Source organism: Littorina saxatilis, linkage group LG17 (genome assembly GCF_037325665.1).
Source record: "Littorina saxatilis isolate snail1 linkage group LG17, US_GU_Lsax_2.0, whole genome shotgun sequence".
Classification (NCBI taxonomy): Eukaryota; Metazoa; Mollusca; class Gastropoda; order Littorinimorpha; family Littorinidae; genus Littorina; species Littorina saxatilis.
Window position 1 is genome coordinate 12559141 of NC_090261.1, and position 17831 is coordinate 12576971.

Sequence of the window (17831 nt, forward strand, 5' to 3'; positions counted from 1 at the left end):
AAGTGTGCGTTTGGCGAGATTAAAAATGGACAGATTTTCTTCGTTTTTACATTTAGTCAAGTTTTGACTAAATGTTTAAACATAGACGGGGAATAGAGACGAGGGTCGTGGTGTGTGTGTGTGTGTGTGTGTGTGTGTGTGTGTGTGTGTTTTGAGCGATTCAGACAAAACTACTAGACCGATCTTCATGAAACTTGAAATGAGACTTCCTGGGTAAAAAAGAAATGTCTTTGATGACGTCATATCTGGCTTTTTGTGAAAGTTGAAGCCGCACTGTCACGCCCTCATTTTTCGATCAAATGGATTGAAACTTTGGTCAAGCAATCTTCGACGACGTTCGGACTATGGGATTGCATTTGAGCTTGGAGGCCTACAAATTAATGAATGAGTTAGGTCATTGAATGTCTGAAAATTGTAATTAAAATTATTTGTTTTGTATAACGATCCAAAAACATTTTCATCTTATTCTTCATCATTTTCGAATTCCAAAAACATATGAATATGTTATATTCAGATTAAAAACAAGCTCTAAAAATAAAAAATATGAAAATTATGATTAAAACTAAATTTCCGAAATCGATTTAAAAACTATTTCATCTTATTCTTTGTTGGTTCATGATTTCAAAAACATATAGATATGTTCTGTTTGGATTAAAAACAAGCTCGGAAAGTTCAAAAGAATGGAGATACAGAAAAGCGTGCTATCCTGCCCTGTCAATTTCATTGCCTTTTCAACGAGCGGGGACCTGACGATGTTATACCGGTCTTGGTGAAATAAATGCAGTGCGTTCAGTTTCATACTGTGAGTTCGAAAACTTGACTAAAATGTAGTAATTTCGCCTAACGCGACTTGCTTTATTTGTATTTTCTTGACTGATCGATGATTGGCTGATTGATTGGTTGACTGAAAGAGGTGTGTGTGTGTGTGTGTGTGCGCGCGCGCCTGCGCCACTGATCTGAAAATAATGGATAGCGCACAGCCAATGAAACAGCGTAACCAGAGTGCCGCCATCTTTCCGCACCGTACCACACTGACAAATAGGTCAAAGGGAAATAATCGTAGTTTCGAGAGTTGACATCAGTCTTCTTTCGCTGTATCGACCGGTGTCCCAAGATGGCCGATCCGGTGGCGTCAATGTTTTGATAGCCAATAAGAAGGGACGCACTATCCATATATTTTTAGGTCAGTGGCCTGCGCTCACATGTGTGTATCATTCAAAATTTTAAACCGCAAGAAATGGAGGGAAAAAACACCAAACACATATTTCTAGCTTGCACAAGGCAAGAGACAACATGCTAGAGAGAAATAACACAAATGCAAGTTAGTGGTTCAAAGATTTATTCAGAGTTCAATCCCACATTATCAAATAGAACAGACCAACAACAACGATCACACAACCACACCCACACACGACAAAACATAACAAAGTTGAGACGAAAAATCATGGGCTAGCAATAGTGACAATAGTGGGTGTCTATCTGTCTGTGTGTGACATATCCACAACAGCCATGGCAAGGACAAGCACAGGCGCGTTATGTGGCTAATATCTCTCGATGATGATGCCGCCAGGAAAATCGACCAGCCCCCTCTTGTTCTGGTAAAGCTTGGACACGATGATGCCCAGAGCCGACTGGTCAAAGCGGTGACACGCGCTCCGGGCTCTGGGCAGCGTGTGGCCACAGGGCAGCTTGGACAGATGGTCAGGGATGCACATGCACGTCCACTTCAATGCGCAAGACACCCACGGCTTCACCACAGCTTCGCGGACGAAGGGCTCGTTCCGGAAGAAGCCGTACGTGGTGTAGACTTCGTCGTAGGGTTCGTACTGGCAAGACCGGTCTCCGAAGTGTTGGAAGGTAGACTCCTGGGTCCGTTGAGCTATGGTGCCTACGCCGTCTCTCGCGAAAAGCATGCCTCGCTCTTTCAGGCGTTGGAAGATGGATGTCACGTCGGCGTCGGCCCTCCACCGGACTGAGGTGTCCATCCATACCGTGAACTCTGACTTGGCCAGCAAGGCCTGGGACAGTAAGGTAAGGTGAGGTCAGGTTAGGTGGGGCAATGTCAGGTATGATGAGATAACTTAAAGGGAATATATCTAACAAAACAACTGTCTCAAATCGCCCCAATAGCTATACAGTTCAGCTTGGGGGTTGTTATTTTGTAAACACACACCAGGAATACCTTAAAATAAACGTTTGAGCGCTGAGTTACTCAAATTGAAAACAAGCTGTATTTTGAGTAGGAATCCCAGACTGTAATTCTCATTGTGACGCAGTTTGCGCGACTCCAAGTTTTCGTCCTACCTTTTCACCCTGAGCATTCCATGCGCTAAATCTAGTGATACAGATTTGAAATTGTGCCGAGAGCTACAGAGTTCGTTTTGGGGGTTAAATAGATGACAACACACACGAAGAAGGTCTTAGAATTAGTGTTTGAGCGTTCTATTTTTCAAATCTGAATGCTGTGTTTGATAGTCATAGCAGACCGTAATATTCTCCAACGTACATTTTGTTGTGTCGGTTTTTCGAAGCGTTTTAGCCCTGTATGGCACGGAATTTGCATGCGTTAGCTAGACTGTAGGTTTGACTTCCTCAATCCAACGGTCTTGATCTGCTTTGACGAATGGGTATCTATGAAAACTAAATAAATAATGATGACGACCGGAAGTCCGGACTCCTGACAGGAGAGCTGGACACTGCAAACCGCTCGCTGATTAAACTTCATTTAATTATTTGGCATAGTTTCGGAGCAGTTATGAGCAAATCATTGCAGGCGTTTCTAAATTACAGTACAGCGAAAGTCCCTTCAACTTTTTAAGGTCCAAATCGTCAGAAAACTTTCCAAAATGACGCCTTCGGTATACTTTCTTTAAGTTTAGCTAAGGTAAGCTAAGCTGATGTATGGAAAGGTAAGGGAAGGTGGTGTGAGGTGGGGTTTAGTAAGGTAAGGTAAGCTAAATCGAGGTAAGGTAAGGTGAGATAAGATTATATAAGGCTTTGTAGCTCAGTTGGTTGAGCACTTGACTTGTGATCCTCGGTGCGCAGGTTCGAATCCAGGTCGTGACGGACCAACGTTATGTGCAGACTCAGAGACGGTATTCACTGATATCCCAACGCCGTGCATCTCGGTATTTCTGCCAGAAAAGCAGGTGCTTCATTACACCAAAACACACGCATACCTGGGCAGCGCGACTCTTGCTTCTGCTTGCTTTTCACTAGGTTTGGCGTGACCCCAATCAGTTTCCCGGCAATGGGGTTTAAAGATATGAAAATGAAAATGTGAAAACAGACCTAGTCATGAAACTTACATTGACGATCAACGGTTTCCAAGCGAAGCACCTCAATTCCTTTACGAAACTTGGCAGAGCAGAGAAAGGGAAGTCTATCATCTGGCACCCACACGTCTTCTGGATCTGAAAAGACAACATTGCTGTAGCATACGTCTGAGTCAGTGTGTGCGTGTGTTTGTGAGTGTGTGTGTGTGTGTGTGTGTGTGTGTGTGTGTGTGTGTGTGTGTGTGTGTGTGTGACTGACTATTAGGGTTTAACGTCCTCTTAGACCAACTGGTATTGGTAATACGTTGAAGATATGGTGTGATACTTTGATTCGAACAAGCCCGCTGTGGCTGTCTTCTTCGACACACCAGCTTTGGGTTTGTCTCGTCAAAGTATCGAAATACGATCATGATAATCAGAGACGAGAGATGACGCATGCGTGTCTTCGTGTTTTCCAAGCCCTGAGACTTTCGCTGTGAACGTGGGATTTTTTCGTGCGCATGTGTGCACACGTGGGTGTTCGGACACCAAAGAGAGTCTGCACAAAGTTGACCCCGAGAAATAAATCTCTCGCCGAACGTGGGGATCGAACTCACGCTGATAGCGACCAACTGGCTACAAAGCCAGCGCGCTACCAACTGAGCTACGTCCCCGCCCCTGTGTGTGTGTGTGTGTGTGTGTGTGTGTGTGTCTGTGTGCTTTCTTCAGTAAATCAGATCATTCCGCCTCAATGCTCACCAACCTTTTGGCCTGTAGTCAGCCCTAGCTCAAATACGATAAAGTTAAAGTAGTATCCTTTGTAAAGAAAACCTCTTCAATGTTGGCGACACATGGGAAGAAAGAAAGGGTTGACTGGTTGGTTGTTAACGTCCCTTCAACCTATATGGCTATGCGGGACCGATTCACGTTTTTTTTTAATTTGTCAGTTTAAATAGCTGTATCCGTGTTTGAACCTGTTTACAACTAGATCTATCACAGCAAAAAGAAGGTTCTAAAGCTGGTATCTTTTCACACTGGTTACTTCCTATCTTGTCAAAAAGTTAAAAACAATCTTGTTCGGGGGAACGTCCCGCAACAAGACTTTCGGAAAATGAAGGGAGGGTTCCCTGTTTTTGATTGTGTTTTGTTTTATTTTCCAGCTGATCGTCGACTTGAAATAATCACTCACCTCCTTCCTCTGGTCTGTGGTCAGTCCAAGGTCGAAGACAACAAAGATAAAGTTGTCAACCCATGGAAACAAACGTTGTTTGAGGTTGGCCACCAGTGTCCGTAACTTGTTGTTGTAATGTGAAGACGAAGCGGTGGCGAAGATGTACTTGTGATGCGTCACGCTTGCAACTGACCGATCCACAGCGGCCAGGTAGTGTCCAATAGAACCGTTCCATGTCCGAAGGATTTCGGTCAGTCGGTCCTCGGGCCGTGCAGAGATATTCGAGGGACATGTGTTCTCAAGACACCTCCCCACTGTTAATAAAGATACAATTGAACAAATATGAAAATAACAATAAAAACAGTGAGTGAGTTCATTCTAGACACAAAAGATGTTTGACATATCACCCACACTATTGTGATAGGGTGGAGTGGAAGGGGGAAAATAGGCCAGGAAGCATAAATGAGACGCCAAGACAGAGGTTGCGATAACGTGACTTTTATTTATTGTAGGCTACACCAGAAAGCAGACACCACAAAGCAGTGTAGTTCCTTGCTCAATATACAGCCGCACACAACTCGTCGGAACTTGAATTACGATCCCGGTCGAAAGTCACTTCGCTGATATAAACCCAGCTCTAAAACGTTTGTTCAACTGAACACACACACAAAGTCTCTCCAAACAATCCTCGAATCACTCCTTCGCCAAAATACAGTTATAATGGCCCAAACTACACTACTTGCATTGATTATTACAGAATTATTGACCCTATGAATCCTGGTAATTATCGTGGGATAACACTAAATAATAACCTAGGGAAATTTTTCTCGCAGATCATTAACAATAGACTAAATGGATTCCTGGAATCTAATCATCTATATGCGAGGGAACAGGCCGGATTTAGAAAGAAGTCGAGAACGACGGACCAAATATTTATCCTAAAAAAGATCGTCGACGGAATAATTACAAACAGAAAAGACAGGTTGTATGCATGCTTCGTGGACTTCCAAAAGGCCTTCGACAATGTATGGCACGAAGCTCTCCTCCTCAAACTTAACAGGATAGGAGTTATGGGGAATTGTTTCAACGTTATAAGAGATATGTACAGCAAATCTACTATCTGCACTAAGACCGCACTCGGACACTCACATGACATACCCGTCCGGAAAGGTGTACATCAAGGCAATACTCTAAGCCCCACACTCTTCAACATATTCATCAACGATCTCCCAGATTATCTGCGTGGGAATGACTCACCAAGTCTGAACAGTGCCCAAAATACAGAAATCCCATGCCTACTTTACGCCGATGATTTGGTAATTCTGTCCACATCCAAAAGAGGACTACAAAATAAGTTGAACCGACTGAATGACTACAGCAGTGAATGGGGCATTAAAATAAACAAAGAAAAAACGAAAGTGATAGTATTTACCCGCACAGACCCAAAAGTACCAATACTATTTAACTGTGGCACACATATGATTGAAAGTGTAGACCAATATAAATATTTAGGGGTCATCTTCCATAAAAGCGGTAAATTCTTACAAACCCAGGAACATTTAGCCAAGCAAGCAAACAAGGCATCGCATGCCCTGAGACGACTAATTAGAGGAAGAGAGATGAAAGTAACTACAATGATGCAACTATTTTATACCTTAGTCGCCCCTGTGTCCACTTATGGAGCCGAGGTCTGGTTCCCATCAGCAATCAACATCCAAAACGAACAATCGCTACCCGACATATTCGATAAGTGTCTATCGAATAATCTACCCCATGAACAAGTGCATTTAAAATTCAGTAAACGCCTTCTTGGCGTCCACAGTAAAGCAATGAACTTGCCAACGCTAGCAGAGCTCGGGCAACTCCCTGTGGGTATAAAACTAATTGAACAAACAATAAACTTCTGGACCCACATCGTTGAGTCAGAAGAAAATTCATATTTACGACAGGCTTACGCTGACATGATCGACAGACCACAAGACAGCTCACCGCAATGGATACATTTCATTCGAGCAATCATAGGTAACCTCGGACTGGACCATAACTGGATACTTCAGTCAGCAGTCCAAAAGAATGCGCTGATGAAAACTCTACGACGAGGACTAGAATACGAATACGTACGATTTTGGCAAGGAAAGAAGACTGAGGGCTCAAAACTGCAATACTACAACACAATTACTGACGGCGATTACGACTGTGAAGCATACTTGACATGTGTAACCAACCCCAAACACAGAAAAGCACTGTGTAGATTGCGTATTAGCGCTCACGATTTAAAAATCGAAAGGGGGAGATACACAAACACACCCAGAGAGGATAGAAAGTGCACCGTGTGTGGCGTAATTGAAGACGAGCTCCATTTCCTGGATAGTTGTACAAGATTTCATGATCTACGCTTGCAGCTTATGGAACATGCACGTGTTAATGCTCGAAATCCGAGTCAGCTGATGACGATGCAAGACGTATCGATACAGCAACAACTTGCTGAATTTGTATACAACTGCATGATTATACGCAATAATGACATAACTACAGATACATAACAATGTTGTAATCACTGCTCCATGGACGATATTTCTTCTTGTCTTTACAAATATCCACTTCGTGTCTGATAAACCCTTTACTGTGTTTTTATGACAATTAAATGAGTTCTGAGTTCTGAGTTCTGAGTTCTGAGTTCGGTGGCACTACTGCATGCAGGTCATCAGTTCAGTCCGTTTTGCATCCGCTCAGTCAGCTGCAACCTCAGATTCACTGACGACTATCTGACTAACAAACAAACACCGTTCAACTACAACCAAAACATCACAACCCAAGATACGCACACTGACACGTCTTCACACTTCGAAATCACACCGGGTACTCTTCTAGCCCACGCTATTATTCTGACTCACGCGCGCACCCGTTCAAACAATCAACGAATAAGAAACCAGCCTCCCTACACACCTACAATTAGCTACAACACACAATAATCCCAGCGGGAGACACAACTGGGGTCAGGGGAAGATAATAGACAGGGAGCATAGCGTTCTCTACTACTGTTAAGATTGCCATGACAGGGAGTAAAAGAGAGGGACAACAGTACATGCCGAAATCGCCACACGGCTACACTATGAACACTGGTTTCTTGTGTTGCTGTTTTTATGCGTTTATTGCATGGCAACTGCTCCCAGGTACATTCGGGTGTTTTCCCGTCAGATGATTTGTCTACGCCTTAAACCGTTATAGTGGCCCTGCCGGTCTGAGAGAGAGAGAGAGGGGGGGGGGGGGAGGGGGAGGAGAGGGAGGGGGGGGGGAGGAGGGGGAGAGGGAGGGGGAGAGAGAGGGAGAGGGGCAGAGAGAGGGAGACAGAGCGATATGCGATGGCCGATGCACAATCAGACAGGCAGACTGACGGAAAGACAAACAGAGAGACACAAGTACGGACACACATACGAACACACACACACACACACACACACACACACACACACACACACACATACGAACACACACACACACACTCACACACACACTCACTCACACACACACACACACACACACACACACACACACACACACACGCACACACACACAGACACACACACATATACACACAGACACACACTGACACTCACACACACACTACGGACACACACACACACACACACACACACACACACACACACACTCACACACACACACACACTCACACATCACCTGGCTGTTTCAGTGAACTGCACATACTGCTCGGGAAGAATTCCTTTTCTTCGGGAAATTCTGCAATGCCAGACAAATGCACCGATTTATAATAACAACGTAACAAGGACAAAACAATTGAGTGGAAAATATTCGTTTCCTTGAGAGAAAAAAAACCCCAAGACTGAGCAGACACTTCATACAAATTCCATGAAAACGAATTGCAACTACATGTCCCGGTTGTTTTTTTCTGGAATCGGGAATGGGAATTGTCTATGTATTCAGTCTTGTTTGAGTTGTTCAAGGAACGAATATTTTTCATTCAATTGTAAGGAATCTACGACGGTTATTCTTTATCGTCACGGAAGTTTCGCTTTTTCAGAACGTTTTTTACAATTCGACAAAAAGTGTGTGTGTGTGTTTGTGTGTGTGTGTGTGTGTGTGTGTGTGTGTGTGTGTGTGTGTGTGGGTGGGTGTTTGAGCGTGCGTGCGTGCGTGCGTCAGACTTATTGCTCATAACCTTTGTAAATTAACCCCCATTTTAAGACTCCCTCCTTTTTAAGACCTGATTTTCTCAGATTTGTGTACCTCCGTTTGACTGACCCGATAGTTTGTAGCGCAGTGTCTCAAGCAAGCCCTTGTGGGTCGCACGTTGGTTCTCGCTCTGCACACACGTCAATTCAAGACATCTTCCTGTTGAACATGCTCTGTGTTATGATATAGGGTGGGTTTTTTTTTAACGTGAAAGACAGTACTTTAGATGAAATTAAAATGTTCTTCTCATATCAAGTAGAAGGGAATACAAATGGTCAGAAAACTGGCTTATCTGTTACACAAAACAGTACCAATCAGCATATTACGAAATTAAATTCAAGATAGTTTGGTTATCTACTATTTTAATACTTTATTTTGAAGACACCTACCACGCGGTCGTTCTTGCGGGGGATAGAAAAGGGTGTACCAGGATCCAGAGCATGCTTTCTTCATTATGTAAAATGTAATCTTCTTATCATCCATCACAGAAATGTTAACTGCTAATGCTTAAAAGAAATATATATATATTCTTTGCACGCTTCGTTCTTTGTATTCGTTTGCCACATGTTACCACAAGCCTTGAGAGCACCCCCTATTGGCCTGGCCGTCTATGGCTCATCGATAAGACTGCCTTCATGCATCCGGCATTGTACATTGCAAACAATGAATACATCATTTCAACTTTCTTTCTTTCTTTCTTTATTTGGTGTTTAACGTCGTTTTCAACCACGAAGGTTATATCGCGACGGGGAAAGGGGGGAGATGGGATAGAGCCACTTGTCAATTGTTTCTTGTTCACAAAAGCACTAATCAAAAATTTGCTCCAGGGGTTTGCAACGTAGTACAATATATGACCTTACTGGGAGAATGCAAGTTTCCAGTACAAAGGACTTAACATTTCTTACATACTGCTTGACTAAAATCTTTACCAAAATTGACTATATTCTATACAAGAAACACTTAACAAGGGTAAAAAGAGAAACAGAATCCGTTAGCCGCCTCTTACGACATGCTGGGGAGCATCGGGTAAATTCTTCCCCCTAACCCGCGGGGGGACATCATTTCAACCAACCTTGGTAAAAAACATCCACCACAAAAGACACGCTGCACAACTCACGAGCAAGAGCCAATGGAAACCTGCGCAGAAATATGCAAAGTATGTTTTAGCCCAGAATTGCTCATCAATAAAGGTAAGATATGGAACGATAGTCATGAGGTGAAAAGTACAATAGTAGAATAAGACAAGTCGCGTACGCGTAAGGCGAAATAACAACATTTATTCAAGATGTCGAACTCACAGAATGAAACTGAACGCTCTGCTTTTTTCACCAAGACCACATACTCGTAGTTTCGTCAGTCCACCGCTCGTGGCAAAGGCAGTGAAATCGACGAGCCATGCAGAATAGTGCGGTAGTGGTCGCGCTGAGCAGGATAACACGCTTTTCTGTATGTCTATTCTTTTTAGCTTACTGAGTTTGTTTTTAATCCAAACATATCATATCTATATGTTTTTGGAATCAGGGACCGACAAGGAATAAGATGAAATTGTTTTTAAATCGATTTTGGAAAATTAATTTTTATCACAATTTTCATATTTTTAATTTTCAGAACTTGTTTGTAATCCAAATATAACATATGTATATGTTTTTGGAATCAGACAATGACGAAGAATAAGATGACACTATTTTTGGATCGTTTAATAAAACAATAGTCTTAATTACAAGTTTCCGATTTTTAATGACCAAACTCATTCATTAGTTTTTAAGCCACCAAGCTGGAATGCAATATCAAAGTCCGGCCTTCGTCGAAGATTGCTTTGCCAAAATTTCAATCAATTTGATTCAAAAATGAGGGTGTGACAGTGCCGCCTCAACTTTTACAAAAAGCCGGATATGACGTCATCAAAGGTATTTATGGAAAAAAAGAAAAAAAATTCCGGGGATATCATTCCCAGGAACTCTCATGTCAAATTTCATTAAGATCGGTCCAGTAGTTTAGTCTGAATCGCTCTACACACACACACGCACAGACACACACACAGACACACACAGACACACACACACACACACACACACACATACACGCACACCACGACCCTCGTCTCGATTCCCCCTCTATGTTAAAACATTTAGTTAAAACTTGACTAAATGTAAAAAGAATTTACAAAAATACTCACCGGAAACATAAACTTATAGCGTAACTTTGACAACGCGCAATTATCCGAAATTGTCTCTCGCCATTTTTGAAAATACATATTATTGCATACGTTGCCAGTACAGTATGTAAATTGCTGCTCCTCATTTCAATAAAGAAAAGAAATGCTTGTACGACTCACCCTCGACATTTTTTATTTTTATTTTTTATAAATATATATATATGTTCTGCGCGAAGTTAGAATCCGGTTTCATTCTAGAATGGACCGGGTCCAGGTTGGAATTCTAACCCTGCGCAAGTACAGGGGTGCCATTCTAGAATGAAACCCTTGAATAAAGGGGGCCGTAATGTTTGTAGGTAAGACAGAGTTGTCTTCCCTTGAATTATCTCCACCTGCACCTTCCCTTTGATAAAATGGGGCTGATTTGTCTACCCCTGAAAAAAATCCTTTGGCGATCTTGCGATGTCATGTCATGTCAAGAAAGTTGACACTCCTGAGTACGCAATAAACAAAGGCAGACCATAGCAAGGGGGACTACCAGGGCGGTAATGTTTGCAGGGCAGTTGTTTTTGTGATGAGAGCCGGTTGCGGCCGCTTGCAATGTCAGCGCTGTCTCCCTCTCGGAAATGTCCGGTTTTTTGACAATTTTTTTGACAGACAGACAGACAGACGGTCAGACCGACTAACCGACAGACAGACCAACAGAAGGACAGAGTGAGTTATAGAGCTGTTGTCACAGGTTTAAAAAAAAGTTGACATTAATAAAAACAGAAATCAACAACAACTTTTGTCTGGTTTTATAATATTATGGGAAAACATTGAAAGCAATTCATAGTAGTAGTACTACCACAACAAATACTCTTAAAGGGGAATTCCACGCCTAAAAGTTTGACAGTTTTTATTTAATCTATCAGAATCCCTACCTTCCAAACTGTGATATGCCCACGTTTCAAACTCCTACAACCCTGCATTACTACTACACAAAAGAACAAAGTTCCAAGAATTATATCCTGGTGCACATTTATTTGTAGAGGAAGTACCAATCATTCAAGAGAGTTCACTTGATTTACAAATGGATTGGAGGTCCGTCATTTCCAAGCAACTGAATTGTAGCTTAAAATCAGTGAATACCCTTTATTTCTGACCAAGCCTCATTGCAATGACAGTCAATTAATTTTTCTCTCCAAAATCACAACATTATACCATGTCATACTTTCAAATAACCTCTAATTGCCCTTGAAAAAAATACAGGCTCCTGACGTTCTCAGTGCCCAGTGACGGCAGAGATTGACGAATTGCAATTCACCACCACTTGAGCCAGAGGTCAACTAATGATTAGTAATGACATTCCAATTCACAGCATCTTGATTGACAAGCTTGATTTTCCGTAATAACTGTGGAAAGTCAGAATTTTCAAAAATTTTCCCTGAAAAGCATAAATACTCGAAGCTCAGCGTTCACAAATGAATCAAATGAAAGAATGAAATCGATGATTAGATGCCACAAGACCTTATGTCGAAATACAAACGCCAGTTATGGGATGATATGTCATTTTGGAGAAAACAGAGACGATTTTCTACAGAAACTAGCCTCGCCTTTGCCGATTTTCGTGGGGCCCACCGCAGCCAATTGCTTTCGTTGTGGTCGGCGCTCATAACGAGGGGTTTGCTATGGCTGCGAGTCTTGTGGTCAAAGCAGCACCGTTCTTAAGAGGCGCATGCCTGATAGAACGTTAAAGCTAGTTTAAAAAAAAAAAAAAAGCCTTTCCCTCGCTCAAACTATATAGTCATATTATATATCGATACAAAGCTAAAGACTTTATCTTCACAATTCAGAAGACCAACTTCATGTATATGAATAAGATTAAAAGTTACAAGCGAGATCGGCAAAACACTGTCAGTCCGAAAATTTCCGTTCGTAGCGATCAGTGCTGAGTGTCTCTCAAAATCGTAATCACTTTCAGAACATCACAAGCCCAATTCACGATGTCTTTGAGTAAAGTGTAAAACACCCGAAAAAAACAACAACCAAACACACAAAAACCAAAAACAAACAAAAAATCCACATTTGTGGCTTTGGCTGTGTGATAGTCTAACTGAAATGACTATTCCAACTTGGACCCAAATTCCAACCTTGCGCACGGCCGATTCTAGAATGGACCAGCAACAAGGGTTTCATTCTAGAATGGCACCCCTGTACTTGCGCAGGGTAAGAATTCCAACCTGGACCCGGTCCATTCTAGAATGAAACCGGATTCTAACTTCGCGCAGAACATATATATATACATGTATAAAGACAAGTTTACAAATATACATTGGCACGTATATACAATAAACATACATTTAACATAAATTTATATGGGTGAAGGTTTGCGAACAGGTAAGGGGTGTAAGAGAGAGAGAGAGAGAGAGAGAGAGAGAGAGAGAGAGAGAGAGAGAGAGAGAGAGAGAGAGAGAGAGAGAGAGAGAGAGAGAGAGAGAGAGAGAGAGAGAGAGAGAGAGAGAGAATGATGGTGGTGGTCTGAGTAATTGTTATTGAGTACAGGTTCAATTAAAACAAGTCGCGTAAGGCGAAAATACAACATTTAGTCAAGTAGCTGTCGAACTCACAGAATGAAACTGAACGCAATGCAACGCAGCAAGACCGTATACTCGTAGCATCGTCAGTCCACCGCGCACGGCAAAGGCAGTGAAATTGACAAGAAGAGCGGGGTAGTACTTGCGCTGAGAAGGATAGCACGCTTTTCTGTACCTGTCTTCGTTTTAACTTTCTGAGCGTGTTTTTAATCCAAACATATCATATCTATATGTTTTTGGAATCAGGAACCGACAAGGAATAAGATGAAAGTGTTTTTAAATTGATTTCGACAATTTAATTTTGATCATAATTTTTATAATTTTATATTTAATTTTCAGAGCTTGTTTTTAATCCAAATATAACATATTTATATGTGTTTGGAATCAGCAAATGATGGGAAATAAGATGAACGTAAATTTGGATCGTTTTATAATTTTTTTATTTTTTTTACAATTTTCAGAATTTTAATGACCAAAGTCATCAATTAATTTTTAAGCCACCAAGCTGAAATGCAATACCGAAGTCCGGGCTTTATCGAAGATTACTTGACCAAAATTTCAACCAATTTGGTTGAAAAATGAGAGCGTGACAGTGCCGCCTCAACTTTCACGAAAAGCCGGATATGACGTCATCAAAGACATTTATCAAAAAAACTAAAAAAACGTTCGGGGATATCAATCCCAGAAACTCTCATGTAAAATTTCATAAAGATCGGTCCAGTAGTTTGGTCTGAATCGCTCTACACACACGCACGCACACACACACACACACACACACACCACGACCCTCGTTTCGATTCCCCCTCTATGTTAAAACATTTAGTCAAAACTTGACTAAATGTAACAAAACGGGCTTGTGGACATAGAAGGCTTTTAAACTGGACACGTATAATAGGAGGAAAAACAGGTCGCGTAAGGCGAAAATACAACATTTAGTCAAGCTGTCGAACTCACAGAATGAAACTGAACGCAATGCAATTTTTCAGCAAGACCGTATACTCGTAGCATCGTCAGTCCACCGCTCATGGCAAAGGCAGTGAAATTGACAAGAAGAGCGGGGTAGTAGTTGCGCTGAGAAGGTTAGCACGCTTTTCTTCCGGGCTTCGTCGAAGATTACTTGACCAAAATGTCAACCAATTTGGTTTAAAAATGAGAGCGTGACAGTGCCGCCTCAACTTTCACAAAAAGCCGGATATGACGTCATCAAAGACTTTTATCAAAAGAATGGAAAAAACGTCTGGGGATATCATACCCAGGAACTTTCATGTCAAATTTCATAAAGATCGGTCCAGTAGTTTAGTCTGAATCGCTCTACACACACACACACACACACACACAGACAGACAGACACACACACACATACACCACGACCCTCGTCTCGATTCCCCCCTCTACGTTAAAACATTTAGTCAAAACTTGACTAAATGTAAAAACACACACAAAAACAGGATCAATCAAAAATGATCCTTGTACTTGTTCCAATCAGCATTAAATTGTTGAATATTGCTGCTAATGAAGGCGTTATATCTTTCTATTCTAAATCTAAATTTCTTAAAAATATCAATGTGTGGCAGCATGTCTTTCAGTGTACAAATAATGTTTTGCTAGCAACAAGAACAAATCAGAAACCCTTTCTGTATGTACAGCCTCTTTACAACCAAACATAATACATTCCTTCTAGGGATTTCATGTACTTGGGGTTGACAGGTCCAGTTACTTTAAGTAATTGGAAGGAATAAAACTGAAAAGAAAGTCAAAGTCAACTAACCTGTCTTTAACTTGAAACGCATTCTCATAGAAAGATGTCGTAAGTCAGTATCGAGTGAATCTGAAGAAGCAGCGATGACACAAAACTCGAGCACAAAACGCCAACGGCATGCGTTTTTGTGGAGCCGAGGGGAGCATATATAGAGAATACTACATGGCTTGCTGTGTAGGGGGCCCGGGTAGCTCAGGTGGTAGAGCACTGGACTTGTGATCGAAAGGTCGCTGGTTCGAATCCGGGCCGGGACGGACACGGGTCAACTTTATGTGCAGACCCAGAGACGGTATCCATCTCCCACCCCCGTGTAAAAGACCTCGGTCATTCTGCCATAAGTGCAGATGGCTGATACCACCTAAACACGCATACACATGATATACACACGTGTGATTAGAACGATTATTATCTCACGGGTGTCTCTCTCACGTATGTAGGATAAGACGATTTATCCTACATACGTGAGAGAGACACCCGTGAGATAATAATCATGTAAATGAGGTCATGTCAAGCAAGTCTGGCAGGGACCTGTTTTTCCACTGCATATGATGCCAAAGTCACCGAGAAACAAAACTTGCGCTCGCTAATTACCCTCGATGAATCTTTAGAACTGTCACGCCACACTTTCAGAGTGACGTTTCTTTGCTTTGACGTGTAATAGATTGCAGGAGGCTTTAGAAGAGATCGAGGTTCCAAAACAAGCGTCTTCAATTTAGCTGCCTCGACTGCAGGACATTTTCAGTCAAATACGCAAGTACAGTATGTAGGATAAACAGAATACTACATGGCTTGCTGTGTCGTACCAGATTTACACTCGTTGCTTTTTCAAATAGTGAACAAGCTCGCTTTCGCTCGCAGTTCAATATTTAAAAAAACAACTCGTGTAAATCTGGTACGACACAGCAAGCCATGTAGTATTCTCTATTTATGTCACACGCTTTCCTTCTTTGCCACTACTAAAGCAAACGTGTGCAAGATTGTATGTTACACGCTTTAGGAGCATGGCAAGAACGGATTCAAACTCAAAATCGTCCCTCCAAAAGCCAAAAAATTAACACACGACTTTTATTTCTCCTGCTGTTATCGTTTCTTCTCTTTACACATTCTTCAACGCTCAGAATACTGAAAACGGCATCCCAGACGACAGTACTGTTTCCATACGCGAATTTAGCTGCCCTTGGAAAGTGGCTAGCTCAGGAGGCCTGTTAGTCTGACACTATAAGGACAGAGTTCTGAACATAGATGACAAAGATTCCAGAATGAACAAACATTTCGCGGATGCAGACACAGAAAGACGTCATGAAGAATGCGATGCTTCAAAAGATCCAGACTGTGACGATGACTGTGACGTCATCCACATATACCGAGACGTCATTCACAGTTGTTCGGTCACTTCCGTCAAAAAGTAGATCTCTCCACAATGGCTGCTCCTGTGTTTAGGTTTGTCAAGCTTGAGTACACAAAACGTGTTTGTTCTCTCCTCTGTTGAAGCTGTGAGACATAAATGCTATTCCGACTTGGTCGTGTGACAGAGTTTTCTTCAACACTCGATTAGCTGATGTCTAACTCAGCCTGACGGCTTCGTTAGACAATCAACGTAATCTCGTGTGGAAGAAAACGTCTGTCACACGACCAAGTCGGAATAGCAGGTACTGTTACATCTTTGTCGACCGAGGCGGCAAGATTAATAAAGATGTAACAGAAGGCGGTGTGCTCCTTGGGGACCTTTCTTTATTTGTTCTTTATTTGGTGTTTAACGTCGTTTTCAACCACGAAGGTTATATCGCGACGGGGAAAGGGGGGAGATGGGATAGAGCCACTTGTCAATTGTTTCTTGTTCACAAAAGCACTAATCAAAAATTTGCTCCAGGGGCTTGCAACGTAGTACAATATATTACCTTATTCCCCCCTCTGCTTCTTTACCTCTGTAAACTTGTAGGGGTAGTTATTTTTCGATAATGACCCAGCAACCAAACAAATAACGACCCAGCAACAGCCTGAATCCTCGATAGTGCAATGGGTTGAGAAGTTGTTCTGATTCGGTACTACTTTTTGCGACTGAAAAGTTCCGAACGCTCTAATGTACGAAGTATACATCTCTGGAGCAAACAATACAAACATACCGCATTTAAATTAACAACTACAGGCCTGAACACATGAATCTCCATGTAAAATCCATGAGTTCGGTTGTTTTCTGAATCTAGATCTGCCGTGCTCAAACGTTCATCACAAGCAATTTCCCGCAAGGCAGGTAACTCATACTTTGTCTAGCGACAAGAGTAGTTCCCCTTCTTTTCACTCAGTTTCTTCGACAACAGACTGCAATCCGACAGTCAGTTTTCAACAATATTTCATTTAATAAACAGATCACACGCAACCAAATGCACACATCTCATCAATTTAAACAACATAAAGCGTTTTCATACACTATTTTCCCCAGAAAACTGAACTTCATACAGTTTTTAACGTTGGAACACGGGTGCAAAAGTTCGTCTGCTAGTCCCATTTGACGAATTTCGAAAGAACATTATCATAAGCGATACCAAAACATACAGAACACACAATATCTGCCTTTGCCGCCACAGCAGAATAACAGCATATCTGTGTACTTGATTTTAGTCCAAAATAGGAAACCTGACAAGAAGTGTTAACAGAATGGAATGATTTGCACGGAACTATACAACCGCGCATTAATCGATCGCCT

The 17831-nt window shown here is 41.9% G+C and overlaps 1 protein-coding gene across 1 annotated transcript; it reads right to left on the reverse strand.

Annotated features, from left to right (window-relative positions):
* Positions 1–1331: 1331 nt before the first annotated feature.
* LOC138952528 (uncharacterized) lies at positions 1332–10981 on the reverse strand. The gene is made up of 6 exons (XM_070324213.1): positions 10973–10981; positions 8707–8767; positions 8125–8184; positions 4444–4739; positions 3309–3413; positions 1332–2018 (listed from the first exon to the last, which is right to left on the reverse strand). The coding sequence occupies exons 1-6, from the start codon at positions 10979–10981 to the stop codon at positions 1542–1544; spliced, it is 1008 nt and encodes a 335-aa protein (XP_070180314.1). The 3' UTR covers positions 1332–1541.
* Positions 10982–17831: the final 6850 nt, after the last annotated feature.